At 46.0% G+C, this 18,959-nt stretch overlaps 1 protein-coding gene and 1 long non-coding RNA gene across 7 annotated transcripts in view; one reads left to right on the top strand and one right to left on the bottom strand.

Annotated features, from left to right (window-relative positions):
* The first annotated feature begins 30 nt into the window (after positions 1-30).
* On the top strand, positions 31-17,527 carry LOC140631822 (uncharacterized). 6 transcript variants are annotated; one of them, XR_012029327.1, is made up of 5 exons: positions 31-3,578; positions 5,578-5,741; positions 6,422-6,529; positions 6,759-6,817; positions 17,320-17,527. It is a non-coding gene; the product is annotated as an uncharacterized lncRNA (long non-coding RNA). The 6 variants fall into 6 exon arrangements; XR_012029328.1 differs by lacking the exon at positions 6,422-6,529; XR_012029329.1 differs by lacking the exon at positions 6,759-6,817.
* The window catches only part of FAM89A (family with sequence similarity 89 member A), a 20,261-nt gene continuing 12,563 nt past the window's right edge, over positions 11,262-18,959 (bottom strand). The window contains exon 2 of the mRNA XM_072823103.1: positions 11,262-12,393. Coding sequence (XP_072679204.1) covers positions 12,130-12,393 — 264 coding nt within the window. The 3' untranslated portion in view covers positions 11,262-12,129. The remainder of the gene's footprint in view (positions 12,394-18,959) is intronic.

Genomic DNA, 18,959 nt, shown 5'->3' with positions numbered 1-18,959 from the left:
CATATATATGCACACAGACACAGGGACACTGCCTTAGGGAGTGAGGTGCGCCCCCCCCCCCCCCGCCCGCAAGTGTAGACTCCAGCAAGTAGACCCCTTCAGGTAAGCATTTGAACTGAGGGAAGAGCATGAATGCAAGACTCGCACATAATAAGACCTTTGTTTCATTATTTTGACATGCTTATATCTTTTTTTTTTTTAATTTATTTTTTATTGGTGTTCAATTTACTAACATACAGAATAACACCCAGTGCCCGTCACCCATTCACTCCCACCCCCCGCCCTCCTCCCCTTCTACCACCCCTAGTTCGTTTCCCAGAGTTAGCAGTCTTTACGTTCTGTCTCCCTTTCTGATATTTCCTACACATTTCTTCTTCCTTCCCTTATATTCCCTTTCACTATTATTTATATTCCCCAAATGAATGAGAACATATGTTTGTCCTTCTCCGACTGACTTACTTCACTCAGCTGCTTATATCTTTTTAATTTAAATGTTAAGTTATTGGCTCTTAATATATTTAAAACAGTATTTTATGTTCTTACAACAGAAACATTTTTCTCTTAATAAAGTCAGAATAAACTAAGCTTTTGTAAATTTTTTATAAATTTCAATATTTTCCCCTGTGACTGAGTTACTCTTTAGAAATGGCTGATCCAAAAATAAATAACTAAAACCAGTGAATTGTCTACTTTATAAGGGTAAACTCCATCTCGATAAAGCCAATACTGGATAAATTGATACGTAGCACCTTCCCTTTTCTCTCTCCCCATTTCATTCACTTATTCATGCAGCAGAAATTACTGAGCCCGTAGTATGTGTGTCAGCATGGACGCAGTGGTGAATGGCCTTCTTAAAGTTTATGGAGCAGTGGAGCACTTGGGTGGCTCAGTTGGTGGGGTGTCCAACTCTTGATTTCAACTCAGGTCATGATCTCAGGAGATCCAGCCCCACTTTGGACTCCATCCATGCTGGGTGTGGAGCCCACTTGAGATTCTCTCTCTCCCTTTGCCCCTCTTTCCCACACTTGCTTGCTCTCTCCTCTCTTTCCCTCTCTCCTCTGTCTCCTTCTCCCCCACCTAAAATAAATAAATAAATAAATCTTTAAAAAAAAGTTTACAGAGCAACAATAGATTTGCAAACATGAGAGGGTAATGGCAGTGTAGGGTGATAAGTGCTGTTAAGGAGTAACATTGGAATCAAGGGAGATGCAGAGTAGGAACACTTGTTCCAGTCTTAGAAGTCCAGAAGGTCCTCAGAAAGGAAGAGGAAAGGAAAGGATCTTTCCAGTGTCCCTGGAGGGAGAAAACCACACACCCATGCCAAGTCCTAGAGGGCAGAGGGTGTAACACGTGTGCAGGGAACTGAGTATCCTGTATACCTGGATGGAGTTTGGGTACTGGGAGTTTTAAAAATGATAATCAGGAAGCCATGTAAGGTCGGATAAGGAAGGGTCTCAGGAATTGTTAACATCTCAAGGATCGTGAAGCCAACACAATGTCAGGATCCAAAATAAAAAACAAAACCAATTGGAATGACATAGCAGAATACCCACAGGATGGAGCCAGTAAATGGAAAGAGGGAGCAAAACATGGTTTAAAGGCATACAACCAAAAAGAATGAGTTAAAAAATAAGTGTTAGAAAAAATGACCATATGATCACAGCTTCTCTAATCTTTGACCAGCAACTCAGATAAGTGAAGATAAATAGCACCGGTTTTGTAATTTATTTTTATTTGTTTATTTCTTAAGTAGTCTCCACATTCAGCGTGGAGCCCAGTGCAGGGCTTGAATTCACAACCCTGAGTTCATGACCTGAGCTGACATCAAGAGTCAAATGCTCAACCGAGCCACCTAGGTGCCCCATACTAATTTAACCCATATACAATACATCCCATTCTTTTCTTGAGCACCTGAAAAAGTATCTGCTAACTTTTTTTAAAACCAGTGTCAATGGGGATCCTTGGGTGGCTCAGTGGTTTAGCGCCTGCCTTCAGCCCGCGGTGTAATCATGGTGTCCTGGGATCGAGTCCCACATCAGGCTCCCTGTGTGGAGCCTGCTTCTCCCTCTGCCTTCTCCCTCTGCTTCTCCCTCTGCCTCTCTCTCTCTCTGTCTTTCATGAACAAATAAAATCTTTAAAAATAAAAATAAATAAAAAATTATATATATATATATATAAAACCAGTGTCAGAGGGAGGCCTGGGTGGCTCAATGGTTGAGTGTCTCCCTTTGGCTGATGTCATGATCCCAGGGATCCTGGGATTAGGTCCTGTATCAGGTGCCCTACAGGGAGCCTGCTTCTCCCTCTGCCTCTCTTTCTGTGTCTCTCATGAATAAATAAATAAAATCTTTAAATAAATAAACAAGTGTCAGAAACCCCTTTCCTTAGTGTCCGTGAACATGAGTTAGCTAAGGGCTGGGCAAGGTATGGTAAAGGACTACAGAGGAGACCTATCTGATCCAACTCTGCTCTTAAGTGTCCCTTCAGTGTGTAGTTTATTACATCCCTCCTTGAGTTGAGCCAAGACTCCAGGAACAGAGCAGAGAGGCTGCACATGGGTGCACAGTAGGTGCATTTGAAGGAGTGATTAGTTCTCCCCCGCCCTATACTCCACTCCTACAGGGTTCATCCTTCCCTGAGCATTTTTCAAATTTTTTTATGAAAAATTTCAAAGGGGGATTCCTGGGTGGCTCAGCGGTTTAGCACCTGCCTTCCACCCAGAGCATGATCCTGGAGACCTAGGATCAAGTCCCACATCAGGCTCCCTGCATGGAGCCTGCTTCTCCCTCTGCCTGTGTCTCAGCCTCTCTCTCTCTCTCTCTCTCTCTCTCTCTCTCTCTCCCTCTCTGCCTCTCATGAATAAATAAATAAAATCTTTAAAAAAAAATTTCAAAGGTACAAAAAGTTGCAAGGATTCTACAGGGAAAACCCATATACCCACCACCTACATTTTACAGCTGTTAGATTTTCCCCTGACTTCTTTTAAAAGTTTGTTTAAATAATGGTTTCTGAGACAGCAGAACTAGTCAGTTATACTGGGAAGTTACAAGGTATCGGTGGTGCTTGGTGTTTTAGAAAGATGTCTATGATTTCCAAGCCATCTCTCCTCCCCTGTGAAATCAAGATATGCTCTAACACCATAGGGTATTTATATGAAAATCCTCTGGAAGCTATGAAAATTAAATCACTTTCAGGGGCGCCTACATGGCTCAGTTGAGTGTCAGGTCACCTCAGGTCATAATCTCATGATTAGTGGGATGGAGCCATGCATTGGCACCGTGCTCAGCGGGGAGTCTGCTTGAGATTCTCTCTCTGCCCCTCCCCAACTTGCTATCTCTGAAATAAAATCTTTCAGACAAATAACTTTCAGATATCCCCACTTTCATTGAAAAGCATATGCAACTCAAGCGATTGCAGACAACCTGCCTCATAAGGTCTGATCCATTATGATCACACAGTGGCTATTCTGACAGAGTCCACTGCTGCCGGGGAGTTTTCAACGCCACCCAGAAACAGAGAAGAAAAAGTGCCCAGGGTACGAGAGCACATCATAAACTAATAAGGCACGCAGAAAATAGGTAAGTGGTCTTTTGTCAAAAGATTACCATCAGAGTGTTTGAAGCACTTTGAACCAAGTTGGGACAAAGAGCCCAAAGTTTCTTTTTCTTTCTTTCTTTTTTTTTTTTTTTTTTTTTTTTAGATATTTACAGGACAAAAAGGCATCAATCAGAAAAGTTAAAGATGTTTTTAAAAATCACAGTCTTCTATGTAAAAAATGAAGCTTAGATGGATAAAGGGATTTGCTCAAGGTCACACAAGTAGACACTGACATAATCAGGATTAAAACCCTGGCCTCTATTCCTAGTCTGAAGGGGGAGGAAAGGGTGCTGGGGCTGTGCTGGTCTCCACCCCCACCTAACAGTGCAGCCCTGGGTCTACCCACCTGTCCTTGTTGAGAGAAGGGTTATTTACTGTTCTTTAAATAGAAGAGAGGTTGGGTTTTGTTTTGTTTGTTTTTAAATACAGAACTCACAGGAACAGGACTAGATTTAAATATTAGTCCTTTGTTTCCAAGGGAAGAAGCTGTAGAAAGAAATGAGCATTTCACTGCAGACTTTTCTCAGTGGAACAGCTGTGAGCCCTAAAGCTTGGATTGTCTCTTTCTGGTATCTAACACATCTACCCATAACCTTTCATTACAAAATTGGGAACATATTCTCAAGGGAAATGTTATTAACCAGACTAAATTTAAAATGGTCTCTGGCTCCTGAAGAGTCAACAGCGGAAAAGCAGTACAAAAGCAAGAACCCCAGGACCCAAAACAGGATTCTATTTATTTATCCTATTCACTTATTCCATTTGACAAATATTTATACATACTGTGAGCCAGGCACTATATATGTATGATATATATGACTTCTTATGTGTGTGTGTGTGTGTGTGTGTGTGTGTATGTATATATATATATTTTTTTTATATATATTTACTTTGAGTCAGGTACTATTTTAAGGGCTTTATAATTAATAAGTCATTTTATCCTCATATTAACCATAGAAGATGCCTGTCAACTAAATTGTTTCTAAGAGCCCAGCAGGAAATGTATCTGAATATGTTGGAAGGGTTAGCACAGTGTGTTCAGCCAGCACATTGAATGATGATGTCCCGGCACGACACAGATAAATAAAAAAGGCAGAGAAGAACATAACAGTGCCCAGAAATTTGTGGTAGTTTCCGGTGGCTGCTGTAACAAATTAAGCTTGGTGGCTTAAAACAACACATTCTCTCACAAATCTAGAGGCACAAAGTCCAGAATCAGTTTCACTGGGTCAAAACCAAGGTGTTGGCAGGGCCATGCTCCCTCCAGACGTTCTAGGGGGGCATGCATTCCTCGCCTCTTTCAGCTTTTGGCAGCGGCTGCTGCCATTCCAAGGCTTATAGCTACAGCTCTCCAGCTCTCTCAATCTCTTCCAGCTCCATCCACATCACCTCCTCCTCTGTGCGTGTCAATTAGCCTGCTTTCTCTTATAAGGCCATTTGTGATAGCACTTAGGACCCACTTGGATAATCAGGGATAATCTGGTGATCTCAAGATCCTTAACTTAATCACATTTTTTATAAAAGGCCTTTTCAAAATTAAGTAACATCTATAAGTTCCAGAGATGATATCTTTGGGCCAGATATTTTGAGGGGGCCAATTTTCAGCCTACCACAAAATCATCTGGCTAAGAGCAGCCCCCTCCACCTAACATACACACACACACACACACACACACACACACACACACACACACAAATACACTCACCCTCTCAAATTTGAACAGGACTCTCCTGTGAAGCAGAACCGTTTATCTGCAACTTCATCAAAGGGAAGGCAGACATCAGGGCCTTACAAGGAACTCTCTGGAAGGTACCTTGCAACATCTTCTGGTTTCAGAGCTGCTACAGCAGAAGCTCCATGACTGGATGCATGTGATGGAGGAGACTCCTACCTTGGCTGGGAGTGGATCCATGTAACTCTCAAGATTCCCTTGCAAACTTTTAAAGAATGCTCTTCTGACTCATTCCCATGTTTTCCAGAGGTCACCTTGCTTGGACACACTTGGCAGGGAAACATGGAGTCAAACACCTGCTCAGAGCTGAGCATTCACCATCTACCCATGGCTTTAAGTTGGATGCAAGGTCAGAACCTGCCTCCTTTGTGTTCTGCTAGCAAATCGGACTACTTGCATTTCTCACAGCAGGTGCTTCTTGGGCTGACTTTATACCTGGCTTCCTCTTGGCTGTCCTTCCCTTGTTTTCCCTTTGTGCTGATTTCTAAACCCACTTTAAAAAAATTGCATTTTATTGTGTTGTGTGGATTTTTATAAAGTAGCCTTAAGTAGTTTTTGGAACAAAGGTGGCATATGAAGCATACCAATCCTTTTAAGACAAGTAAATATATGACCAGGTACATGGCTGTTCTAGAATATGTCTCCTGCCCTCTGGGATGTTATACCATTCTTTCGTCTGCAGCAGGGGGTATAAAACCAACTTTTTTTTTTTTTTTTTTAAATTTATGATAGTCACACAGAGAGAGAGAGAGAGGCAGAGACATAGGCAGAGGGAAAAGCAGGCTCCATGCACCGGGAGCCCAATGTGGGATTCGATCCCGGGTCTCCAGGATCGCGCCCTGGGCCAAAGGCAGGCGCCAAACCGCTGTGCCACCCAGGGATCCCTAAAACCAACTTTCTCATCTTTTGTCAGGCTCCTCCCAACTTGAGGTCCCAACACAATGGAAATGTTTTGGTAGGAGTAGCTGAGCCTGTATGGCTTATTCATCCATGAGATAGTCATCTAGGGTGTGTCTGATAGAAGCTTGTTGAGAGGAGTCAGTCACATGGCTTGTGACCATGGGGGGAATGAGCTGAACCTATCTTCCCAGGTGCTTCTGCCAGGAGGGCAAGTAGGAATCAGCCATGGAGAGGACCAGAGCCCAGTGGGGCATGGTGCTGGCCACGGCCTGCCAGGAACACACTGCTAGTTGAGTCTGGTGAGTGAGCACTGTCCTCAATCTCCAAAGTCATCTCCATCTAGATTCCTGGGGTTCTTTGCAGAGGGACACACCAAATAGGCAGGTTCACCAGCTTGCCCTTCGACCTCCACTCCCCGTTGTCTTCCCACTCCTGTGAAATCCCTAGGATTTCAAAGGCAATTTCTTGTTTCTCACACCATGTTTTAGAGCCCATCTTAATGGTTTCCCCTTTCACTCTTTCTCCCAGAGCCCCACTCTGACATCTTATTACCATCCTGAGGGCAGGAGAAAGAAAGGGGATGGAAGGTATGGTGCTCTCTTCCCTAAGTCTTGGAACAGGCTGGGCTAAGTTCTCACTTCCCTTCTCCTAGGCCACACCTTCTGAGGAGAACTGGGATGCACTCTCAACCAGCCATGGGGTGACTGTGGCTTTGACCACGCCAATTTCTAATACAAGTGCTCCTCCCACCCAAACTGGCCTTCCCAACTTGCCAAAAACAATTTCTGTGTTCCTGTGGGACTTTCATTAGAGATTCTCCATCTTGGAGACATAATGGGAAGCAGGGAGTGGCGGGGGCCGGGGGAGGGGGGTGTCTCTGAGCTTCTGCCCAAGGTTGACAATGCGTATTTCCCCAGATGGCACTTGCCTCTGTCCTCTCCTCCCTGACATCGGCTTTCTAGGGCCATAACTCCTCCTTACTGACTTGTTTCATGCTTTCGTTTTGCTGATATCACACAGCACATTCAATAAAGGTTTTGCTCAACATTCTCTAGAATGTTTGTGTACATTCTTCAGGGAGTCAGGAGAACCAGACAGGAAAGTGGGTACCTAGGGACCTGTCCTTGATGGACTGGTAGCCAGAGAAGTGCAGTGGAAAGGTCATGCATTCTTATCACACTTGGCTAGCACAAAGATGTTGGGCAGGCTGTTGACGCTTCCAGTCCACCCTTACTAGGTGATTGGAGGCCCACATGCTCGCAGTGTTTTCAACCATAAAACCATGACCCAGCAAGCATCAGGTGTCCTTTGGGTGGAACCTCAGGGTGCCTTCTTTGCAACATAAGCTCTACTACCTCCGGAGAATGGGCTCAAGATCCAACTCTCTGAACTCAAAGTACCATCTTTTCATGAAGACAAGCAGACAAGACACATTTGAGCTTTTATAATCACTAAGTTTTCTCCAGACATAAAGATGGACTTGAGCTGCCACCTTGCCTGATGTTGGTTGCTAGAGAGCCTTTCTGTCTCCCATATGCCTGGCACATGTCCATAATCACAGGCTCTGAAAGAAATAAGGCCTGGGCATGTAAACGTTGTGCAAGATCCTGCAGAAAATGCTGTACAACCCATCATGGAATCATAACACACTGTGATGTGAGGCCAAGGGGCCACAGCAGATCATCTCCTCAGATTTCCCAGCACCTGCTGACACATAAACAGATCACTTGACCTGTGTCCTAATTACAGGATGGAAACGTTTTATGAGGGCAGCCCGGGTGGCTGAGTGGTTTGGTGCTGGGGCGTGATTCTGGGGACCTGGGATCAAGTCCCTTGTCAGGCTCCTTCGCGGAGCCTGCTTCTCCCTCTGTTTTTTTTTTTTTTTTTTTAAGATTTTATTTATTATTTATTCATGAGAGAGAGAGAGAGAGAGAGAGAGAGAGAGAGAGAGACACGGGCAGAAGGAGAAGCAGGCTCCATGCAGGGAGCCCAACGTGGGACTCGATCCCGGGACTCCAGGATTGTGCCCTGGGCTGAAGGCAGGCGCCAAACCGCTGAGCCACCCAGGGATCCCCTGCTTCTCCCTCTGCCTGTGTCTCTGCCTCTGTGTCTCTAATGAATGGATGAATAAAATCTTTAAAAAAAAAAAAAAAGGAAACGTTTTATGAAAGCACCCGTTGTTTTACATAAGTTTTTGGAGACCTTATGCCATCCCATCTGCCTGTTCACTCTTCTTTTGGAACAACTTATTCACCCTTCAGGGAAGCCTGGGTGGCTCGGTTAGTTAACAAGTTGGCTCTGGATTCATCTTCAGGTCATGATCTCAGGGTCATGAAATCGAGCCCCACGTTGGGCTCCACACTCAGCAGTCTGCTTGAGATTCTCTCTCTCTCTCCCCCTCTGTCCCTCATCCCTCTCATGCTCAATTCTCTCTCTGAAATAAATTAATTTAAAAAAAATTATTCACCCTTCAGAGCCCGCTCAGATATCAGATATCCCCTCTTCCGGCATCCCCAGTGTTTTTTGAATCTCCTTCAAGGGACGCCTGGGAGGCTTAGTGGTTAAGCATCTGCATTTGGCTCAGGGGATGATCCTGGAGTCGTGGGATCAAGTCCCACATTGGGCTCCCTGTGAGGAGCCTGCCTCTGTCTCTGCCTCTCTGTGTGCCTCTCATGAATAAATAAATAAAATCTTAAAAAAAAATCTCCTTCTGGACCTCAGTGGCCCCTGCTCTTCCCTGATCACAACACTTAAGGTCACACATTAGGCTATTTGTGGAAGAACCAGAAGCTCTTCAGGCTCTGCAGCTTTGTTCTTGGTGCTGACTCAACGTGACCCAGAACAGTGCAGAATAAATGTCAGTTGAATGAATGGTGTCACTCTACTTACAGAAAAATGGAGGCCAGGAGTCAGGTTGGTTAATTGACTCTGAATTCCACTAGGGACATGAGAGGAGCTGCATCATTTGTGAATTGCAAGGCTTAAAGTATCAACAACTCTGGGCTCACTGCACAGATGCCATAGCAAGCCAAAGGTGATTTCTCTAACTGTCCTATTCATTGCCTTACACAGAAGCTCATGGTTTCAGGAAACTTCAGACTGCCCTATAGCATACCAGGCCCCCCGCTGGCCACTGAGTCGCAAAACAGTCCCACTCCTATCTTAGGGGTAATGATGTATGCCAGGAAACAATAAAGGACATTCAGTAAATTTATTCTCTCATCATTTGCAGGTCCTTTGTAAAGGCAGTGGAAACATTTTATGGTTTGGGAAATTTTAATATTCCTTGCCAAGCTGTATTTACAAGAGTAAACTATGTCTAGAGTAAGAGAAAGTTTGGGGCAATTTATACATTATTTCAAATACTAAAAACGACAGTGGTTCTGTATATATGGCACTTTTCCATCGGGGTGAGGATCCTATCAGCCTTCCCCACAGCTGCTTCTTGACTTGATTCATTCCACTTCTAGCTCTGAGAGCCTATCTTGCAATAATGAGAAGAGCCCCACAACTCAATGGCACTATGAATCCACGGTTGTGGTTCCAGAAGAGCTCAGCGGCAGCGGACCCAGGGGAGCCACGCATTCTAAACTAAGGAGCTCCCCTGAGCCTAAACCAGCCCTGCAAGCTCCACTCCCAGAGCTGTCGGTGCCCATCTGAGGACTGGGTCTCCTGGCCATGGCCCAGGGAGGCAAGGAGACACTACAGTCCTTCCAGAGCAACAGTGTTGGCACTGAGCTGATATAAGCAATGCCTTCTGAACTTCCTGTGAAAGAATCACTGGACTATCCTGTGAAGACATAGGGTGTGAGTCAGTAGGTCCAGGTGGGGTAGGAGAGTCTGCGTTTCTCATGTCTGTCCCATCTTGCCTGCTTCATGGGCCAGTTTGAACATTAGATGACAATTTGATCTGCATTAGAATCACCTGTGGGGTAGGGGATGGGGGCCTGGGTGGTTCAATCAGCTGTCTGCCTTTGGCTTAGGTCATAGTCCTTGGGTCCTGGGATGGAGTCCTGTGTCGGGCTCCCTACACAGTGGGGGGTTTGCTTCCCCTCTCCCTGCCCAACCCCACTGCTCATGCTCTCTCTTGCTATCTCAGATAAGTGAATAAAAAATATTTTTAAAAAATCACCTGCAGGAGTCCTGGGTGGCTCAGCAGTTGAGCATCTGCTTCAGCTCAGGGCATGATCCCGAGGTCCGCGGATAAAGTCCCACATCAGGCTCCCTGCATGGAGCCTGCTTCTCCCTCTGCCTCTGCTTCTCTGTGTGAGTCTCTCACGATTAAATAAATAAAATCTTAAAAAAAAATCACCTGCAGGGCTTCTATAACCATGCAGAGACCCAGGTCTCACCCCTTACTAATTAAATCGGAATGAAGATGGGGGTTCTTGAGCCAGGCTCCATATTCTTCTAAAAGCCCCCCCAGGTGATTCTAATGTGGTCAGGGTTGAGAACCCAAGGTTCAACTCCTTGAAAACCTTTAATGGTCAAAGGTTCTGGTAGAAGACCAGACTTCACCTGGTCCTATATCCCTTTCAATGTTCTTATCTTTCCCTGAACAGTTGAGCCACATATCAAAGGCAATTTGCTGCCCTCTCTTATTTAACTACTACTTTCAACACAGGAAAACAGCAGGAATGCTCCTTCTCATCTGCACCTCACCCCAGTTCCTGACACTTGGTCACATACGTAACAGGCTGTCAACATGCTGGTCCATGAGGATGAGTTTTACTTCCTCTCTCTGACTCCAAAAGGTGTCGAATAAGCAATTACCACATCAAAAGAAAGAAGGGTGGGGGGGGGTCTGAAGTAGTCAAAGATACAACAGCACTCAGATCTAACTGTAAAAGCGTGGTCTACTGTGGATAGAACAATTTCAAGAATAAGTCAATAGAGGAACAGAACTTCTTTCAAATCCTTAATGGCAAGAAAACAAACCTTAGTTTTCTCTCAGTATTTGATTGGATTCGGTAAATTCAAGTTATGAAAATGGATGATTCTGAGTTCAGACGAAATAAGACACAACTACAGTCAGAGAGTTTTGCATTTTATCCTCATTTTTAACCTACAAAGTGTATAGTGTTCATAAAAGATTTTAATAAATATATTAAGGCTTAAGGTGATCATGGTTTTGAGTGGAAGAGGCAGGATAGCTTTCTAATATACCGGTTTACATTTAGAATCTTCCAGAACAAAAATGTTTGCCATCTTACAGTGAATGACACAAAACACGAGCTTGCCCCTGTTTCTTTTTGCCAACATATCTCTGTTCTCTTCCCGGCTCCTCCATTGATAGACAAAGAACGCTACAAATTTTGACTGGTGAACAGAATGCAGTTGATTGTTGTGACCTGAAATATCTACTTTTTTGGTAAAGAGCTTTCACTGAGTCACTGGGACAGTTAGTAATGCAGCTTACAAACAAAACCCAACCAAGAGCCTCAAAAATGATCCCAAAACAAAAGCAAGAAAGGCTGCCGGGACGTATTAAGGGGGGGAGGGGCCCAAATTGTTAGTTTTCCTACATTGCAACCTGGAGGCAATTCCTACAACAGAGTAGCTGGTTGTCTACCACCTGCAAGGAAGTAACTAGTGAAAGTCATCTTGGGTGAAAGGGCTCCGGATGGTCTGCCCCCCAGGATCCTCCTGTTGGATCATGAAAAGGACTCCTCGGCCAGGGTGCCTCTGTACTGTGGTGCCAAGCCGAGGCCATCAAGGCAGACACTCCAGCCACTGGGACAGACTGCCACGTGGATCCTCCAAATTAAACTGGTAGCACTGGCCCCTCGAACCTGAGGACTGCCCTCGATGGAGGAGCAGAGGAGCTTTCTTAGGAGGAGGAGCTAATGCTGACAGTGTGTCCTGTGGTAGCAGCGGCCTGTCTGCTGAGATCCCTCTTCTAGATGGACTCCAGAATCCAGTCGCTGCTGGAGAGCGAGGAGACAGGCAGCGGCAAGTCCCTCGGAGGGCCCCGCTCCCTCCCATCGTGGAGGGTGTGGTGGTCCTGGAAATATTCCTCCTCCTCGTCGAAGAACCCATTCTCCAGAGCGTAGGTGCAGTCCGGGCTGGATGCGGCCTGGCACGCTCCCTTATATTCCTGAATGGACTCGTAGAGGCTGTAGAGTTGGCAAAGCAAGGACATGTCCAGCTGTCGGAGGCCAACCTTGAGGGACGGGGTAGGGAGGTAAAAACAAGAAGTCAGCACTTAAGTTTAATTTTAGTTGAACACTCAGCCAGCAATCTGCTCAGGCCAGCACATTCTTTCCATGCAGTGAACGACTCAGAGCATCACTTGAATTTTGGGAAACACAATTTTGAGAAAACCTTAATTGTGGGATGCCCACACCTCAGACATGACTCAGTGTGGCAGGGAAGGATCACACCTGCGGGGTGGCGGGCCCCAGCCTGTGGAATTTACCATGGCACTCGGGCACGCCCGGGGAAGGAGCAGCGCTAGAATCCTGGTGGCCCCAGCTGTTTCACTTTGGATGCCTAGATCCAAGTATGTCATTTCCTTTTGCTACAATCAGATTCAGAGAGGACCCACATGTGCCTCCCCTGACACCACGGTCATTCCCAACTCTGTTGGACAACAGAGTCCCCTTGCCAGTGTTGGCTCCCGGGTCAGTATCACACACCGCCCCTTGGAGCACCCAACCCACCCTCTGACCAGCTCGGCCTCTGGGATCCCAAGAGTGGTGTTCAGACTCCCTTTCCTCCGCACAAGCTCAGTCTTACCCAAAGGTGATTAGGGGATCACTCCCTAGAGATTGAATAAATCTAGTAAGACCAGGGGATGGCCTCTAGGGAGTCTCCTGGGAACTACTTTCCACAAGTGGTGACAGAACAAAGAACATTTGAAAGGCACATATTTATCAAGTTCCCCTCTTCCCATAGCTTATCTCAAGGGAAAGAACAGTTAACACAGGAAATGCATTGTTCCCATGAATCACAAAGAGAGAAGGGTTAATCCACTTGGAAATGCAGCCTAGACTAGTGCACCTGACACTTTCACATGCATGACAATCACCTGGGGATCTTGTGAAGCATGCAGCTTCAGGTTCAGCAGACCTCCCTGAGTGGCAAGGGGAGAAACTCAAACTGGATGCTAGGAGACCTGCCTTCTGCTTCCTGGCCCTTGAGCAAGTCATGTATCATCTCTATGCCCTGGCTGATGACAAAAGCGAATCATAATTTCTCTTATGGTGCTACTGGGAGGATTCAATGAGATATCCATCCATTTTAATAAACAGTAATCAGATGCCTCCTGTGTAGTGAGTAAAGGGCTAAAAGCATGAGAACGTGCACATAGAAAACAGAAAGAGAAGATCCACAATCATTACAATTACTCAGTGATGAGACCTGCCACATGGGACTTTCACACAAGGGAAGCTGGGGTCCAGAAAGCAGCATTCATCTCCTGACAAGTGTTAAATTCCATTATTCTTCACACCCTTCGATCATACTAAACTACCCAGCAGACATTGGCTATCTCTCTACTACAGCCGAACAGACCATAAAAACAGAACCAGGTCACACTGACTTAGCATATTTTACCAAGACATCCAGGGAAGACTTGAGGATACAGGTCCGAGAGGGCAGACCTGGCTCAATGGCATCCTCTTCCTAAAAGCACACCTTGAGGGGGCAGCCCGGTAGCTCAGCGGTTTAGCACCTGCCTTTGGCCCAGGGTGTGATCCTGGAGACCCGGGATGGAGTCCCACATCGGGCTCCCTGCATGGAGCCTGCTTCTCCCTCGGCCTGTGTCTCTGCCTCTCTCTCTATCATGAATAAATGAACAAAATCTTAAAAAAAAAAAAAAAAAGTGGGTTCCTGACATTTGTGTTTGAAAAATTACCCAGGCGATTCTGACATCCAGTTCCAGTGAAGAATCCCATGTTCTCGACACAAATACCTGCCTTTCCTGGGTCACTTATATGGATTCCCCCACGAGGTGGCCAGGCAGGGCGGCATGGAATAGAGTGCTGGCTCTGGAGCCTGCCTGCTTGGGCTCAAATGCTGGTTCTACCGCTCGCGAGCTGTGAGAACGTGGGCATCCTGTTCAACTCCTGAAAAGAGTAACAGCTGCTATTGTGGTTATTACATTCACAAGTCTTTCCACTCTGCCAGCCGGCAGGATTTCAACCCGGAAAGGAATGGCAGGTACAGGATTCACCAGCATTTCCTGGAAACAGCAGTGTCCCCGTGGTGCCATGTCCCTCTGACCCCAGCTCAACTGAAAAGACTGAGCAGGAGCCACCTGACCCCTTCCACAGAGGGCTGCCGGGGCAGTCAAGCCAGATGAAAATTCACCAGCAAACCTGCTTCTTGAGGACCAGGGTGGTCACTGAGAGGAATCTCCCAGCCTGTAGGTTCCAGGGCTCTTGATATTAGGCATAACTGCTACACATACACACAAATCTAATTTCTCTCTTAACTGCCTTTTATTTTTTAAAAGATTCTAGTTATTTATTCATGAGAGACAGAGAGAGAGAGAAAGAGAGAGACAGGCAGAGGGAGAAGCAGGCTCCATGCAGGAAGCCCGACGTGGGACTCGATCCCAGGACTCCAGGATCAGGCCCTGGGCCAAAAGCGGAGCTAAATCGCTGAGCCCCCTGGGGCTGCCCTTAACTGCCTTTTAAATATTGAAATACTTTTCATTCCACCACCTCTACTCCCTGAAAAAATCTGTCTTCTCCAGCCAATAGCTTCAGGTCTTCCAACTCTTCTTGACGACGTTCTGGCCCATTTTAACCACCCAGTCCCTTCCCCTGGACTTGCTTCTCAACGGTGTCCAGATTTGAATCCAGCGACTAAACTGCAAGATTCTGTCTTGGCAAGGTCACACCTACCCATCTGTTCCGGGATTTAACACAAGGAATGTAAACTTTAATAAAGAAATTCACACCCTCCTAGAGCCATACTAGTGTTTGCTTAAAAAGTCATAGACTAATAAAATAGAACACTGGATGTTAACTATGCTGCAATTAAAAAAAAGAAATCATAGAAAAGATTCATCTGGAGTCTTGGAGATACTTCTACTGAGTCATTCTGATACCAGTAGGGTTTTACTATCCCAAGAGTGTTTCCCACCTTGGAAATGAAGAATGGGAAAACAAGGGGCACCTGAGTGGTTCAGTGGTTGGGCGTCTGCCTTTGGCTTAGGTTGTGATCCTGGGGTCCTGGGATCAAATCCCGCATCAGGCTCCCCGCAGGGAGCCTGCTTCTCCCTCTGCCTATATCTCTGCCTTTCTGTGTCTCTCATGAATAAATACATATAATCTTAAAAAAAAAAAAAAAAGAAAAGAAAAGAAAAGAAAGAAAGGAGGAAAACAAAACAGAAGTGGAAGGGAGCAACACGCTCCTGGACCAGGTCTGACTTGCATCTTCTGAGTAGGCTGGGAGTGGGCACAGATGACAGGAGGAGCCTGGGCTCCACGGCTCCACAGCTCCACGACCCCTGCCAGGTTCTGGGGCGCTGACGTCCTGTGAACCAGCACTACTCAATGACCTGCAGTCCCAGGCTTTTCAGGTGGCATGTCCAAGGTCTCACAGGTCCTGAGTCAGATCATGCCCTGGACCTCTCTGCACTGCAACAACTGGATGACTCACAAAGCTGCCCTGTCTTCAGGTGGAATGCTGGCCTAGAAAAGGAGGCCTGACCCGCCTAGGAATACAGCTTGGTCCTGCACACACCTATTACGCAGCTGAACAGATGCCAAGCACTTAGGGTAACTTAACAGGGATATAAGCACACACGCGTGCAGACATGCCAGCTTCTCAGCGCCTTCTGCAGGCACTAGACCAAAGCTCCTCTGACTTACCAGCAATCCTCCAAATTAGCCAGGAGGGCATGAGGTAAGCAGCAACACGAGCAAACCCGGCCCCCAGCCTGGACGCCTCTCCCTTGGCTGTTGGTTGTTTCAAATACTTTCACTTAAATTTTCTAGAGGCAAATTGCAAATCCCTCAGGCAGCATTCCATGATCCAGTCTGATTTACTGCACCTCATGCCACAGTTGGCCGAATGGAGGCCCCCTCCCCCAGACTGTCCAGACCTGTCCCCACCATGGATGTTAAGGCCTCCTTGCTCACCTCGCCAATGCCAGCTTCTCCTCCACTCCAGATTTTGACTGGTTCCACCGCAGGTGCTCCTCACTCCCTCCCACCTTCTCTGCCTGCCCTGTTTTTCTCTACTTTTTACTACCAGTGAACACAAGGATCCTTCTAACGTAGGAAAGTCACATGCAGTGGCCCATCTCCCTCTGGGATCCCCCATTATCCAGCACGGAGCCTTGCAGTGTAGACATTCAGATATTGGTTGACTCCATGAAAACCCCTTGCTATAGAGATGCCCTCCCAGAGAACATCCGGCTGCAGAAGCGGCCTGGCAGTGGGGTGGTGCAGGGATCAGCAGGTGGCCCTTTGCACCCAGAGCACCCCAGGAGCACCCTGAAAGAAGCCCCAGACCACATGGTTACTCCCACTTCAACAAAAAAAAAGATTCACCTCCTGCTTGACAGAAGATCCAAACCCAAATTTGCTCCCTGAGTGCTCTTTATAGAGTCACACCTGTCTGCAGCTGGGACAGAAACTTATGACACTCCCAGAAATCAGTCCCTCAACCCTGAAGGCGAGAGGGTACAAGAATGTAGGAAGGGGAATTAAACAGCAGAGTTGTTTCGGAACATGATTAAATCACAGGAACTTGTCCTTCCAGAAAAAAAGGACTGGAGGGGGGGGACCCTCTGCAAGCCCACTAACCCTCACCACTGTCCCCATTCTACAAACAAGGGAAGCATCTTAGTGATGTGTTCCCACATGTCCCTGAAGACCCAAGAATGGCTGATTTAATTAACAGCTGCATTTAGAAAATACAACTCTTTATTGAAAGTAGATTTTAAAACTTCAGGTAATTTAAGAAAAACACAAAATTCTAAGACTCGGTTATGTGTAGCTCTTATTCTAGACCTTCATACAATTAAGAACAATCAACTAATTTCTACCTCTTTAAACAGTTAATGCCATTCCTTCCTCTCTCAGTCTGGGCTTCCTGCTTAACTTCCTGATCCTTTTCTTCTCTTTTCTAGCACACGGAGCTCCCCTGCACCCCTCCTGCTGTGCACACAGGTGCTCACCGATCCACATCACCAACATCGGTCCAAACAATCCTGAATCATCCTTGAAACTGTCTCAAAAACTCACAATAGACCGGCCACAGGAATATGCCTCAGACTGGGTGGTGGCTCCCAGCTGGGCTTTGGATCACTGCGTTTCTATCTTTGGAGGGTGCCGGGGGAGGGGGTGTTTGTGTGGGGGTGGGTGGGAAGGGTTCTTCCAGTCTTTCAAAAAATTACAACAGACATATGACCATTCAGATACAAGGCTTAAAAGATCAATTTTTTTTAAAGGAAACTTTTGAGTCAGAACAAAGCATCACGAAAAAACTTTAGGATATTTTTTAGAAGTTGTATTTAAGAAAAAGTCTGTTTTATTTAAGAAACTAAAAATAAAAGTTGGGGTAAGTCACTAGTACATGTAAAGATATATAAACAAAAGCAACTTTTCCTCAAATAAGGCAGTGAGCAGAAAACAGAACAGACATCAAAAGAAATGGTCTTCCATGCCTTGCACCAGGTCCCCAGCTAAGTCTGGGATGGGGGGGATCTGGGCAGAAGCAAGGCAAGGTGTGGGGTGGGTTAGTTCAGGTCACACTGGGGTCTGCTCTGAAATGACCCCTGCCCCCCCACAGCAGACCATCTATCTGCCTACCACTGAATTCCTCAATCTAAGATGATAAATACCCTACCCCATATGGGCTGGAAGGGATATATAGATCCCCAGAGAAGCTACAAAATCACAAACTATAGCATAGGGAAGGGGGAGCCCTGAAATATGGGGACAGATTTAAAAAAGGTTTGTTGTAAAAAAAAAAAAAAAAAAAGGTTTGTTGTATGAAAGTTTACACTGAAACATAAGGTGGTAGGAATGTGGTTTAACAAATTAGGGTATAGTCATACAGTAAATACTAGGCGGTCATTTCAAAGGATGAGCAGCTGGGTATGTACTAGAGCAGAACAGTGACCCACATGTGCTGCTGAGCACAGAAGCTCAGGTTACCAAGTATGTTAGCAGGAACCCACTTTATATGTAAATACACACACATGTGCAAACTTCTGACAGGAGACAAGGTTTGTTAGAAGAACTTCTAGAAAGTGGGATCGGTACTTGAAGCCTTCTGTACTGCTTAATTTTTTTCTCAACAAGCACATAATACTCTCTCAATTGTAAAAACCAGTAGTAATAAAAAAGCGCATCATGTAGGCACACTGCGTACAACTGCATGCCTGCAAAACTTTTGTGGAGGACTGCTTGGCAAGGTCTGTCAAAAGCCTTAAGAGAGCACATAACTTTTAATCAGCTAAGTGTTCATTTGTCTCTTTAAGATTTTATTTATTTTGGGGGGGGGGGGACGGGGGGCGCAGAGAGAGAGAGTCCCAAGCAGACTCTGCACTAAGTGTGGAACCTGACCAGGGGCTCCATCTCGCAACCCTGAGATGAGGACCTGAGCCAAACCAAGAATCGGACACCCAACTGACTGCACCATCCAGGTACCCCTAACTGTTCATTTCTAGGGATTGACTGGAGACAAGAAAATCTCAGTTGGACACACATATGAGATCCTCTGACTCTGTTATGAGGAGGAGGTTGGGATCCTGAAAAATGAAGG

Source organism: Canis lupus, chromosome 4, assembly GCF_048164855.1.
Source record: "Canis lupus baileyi chromosome 4, mCanLup2.hap1, whole genome shotgun sequence".
NCBI classification, from domain to species: Eukaryota; Metazoa; Chordata; class Mammalia; order Carnivora; family Canidae; genus Canis; species Canis lupus.
Note: the sequence above shows the minus strand (reverse complement) of the source record. Positions and strands in the feature narration are given on the sequence as shown.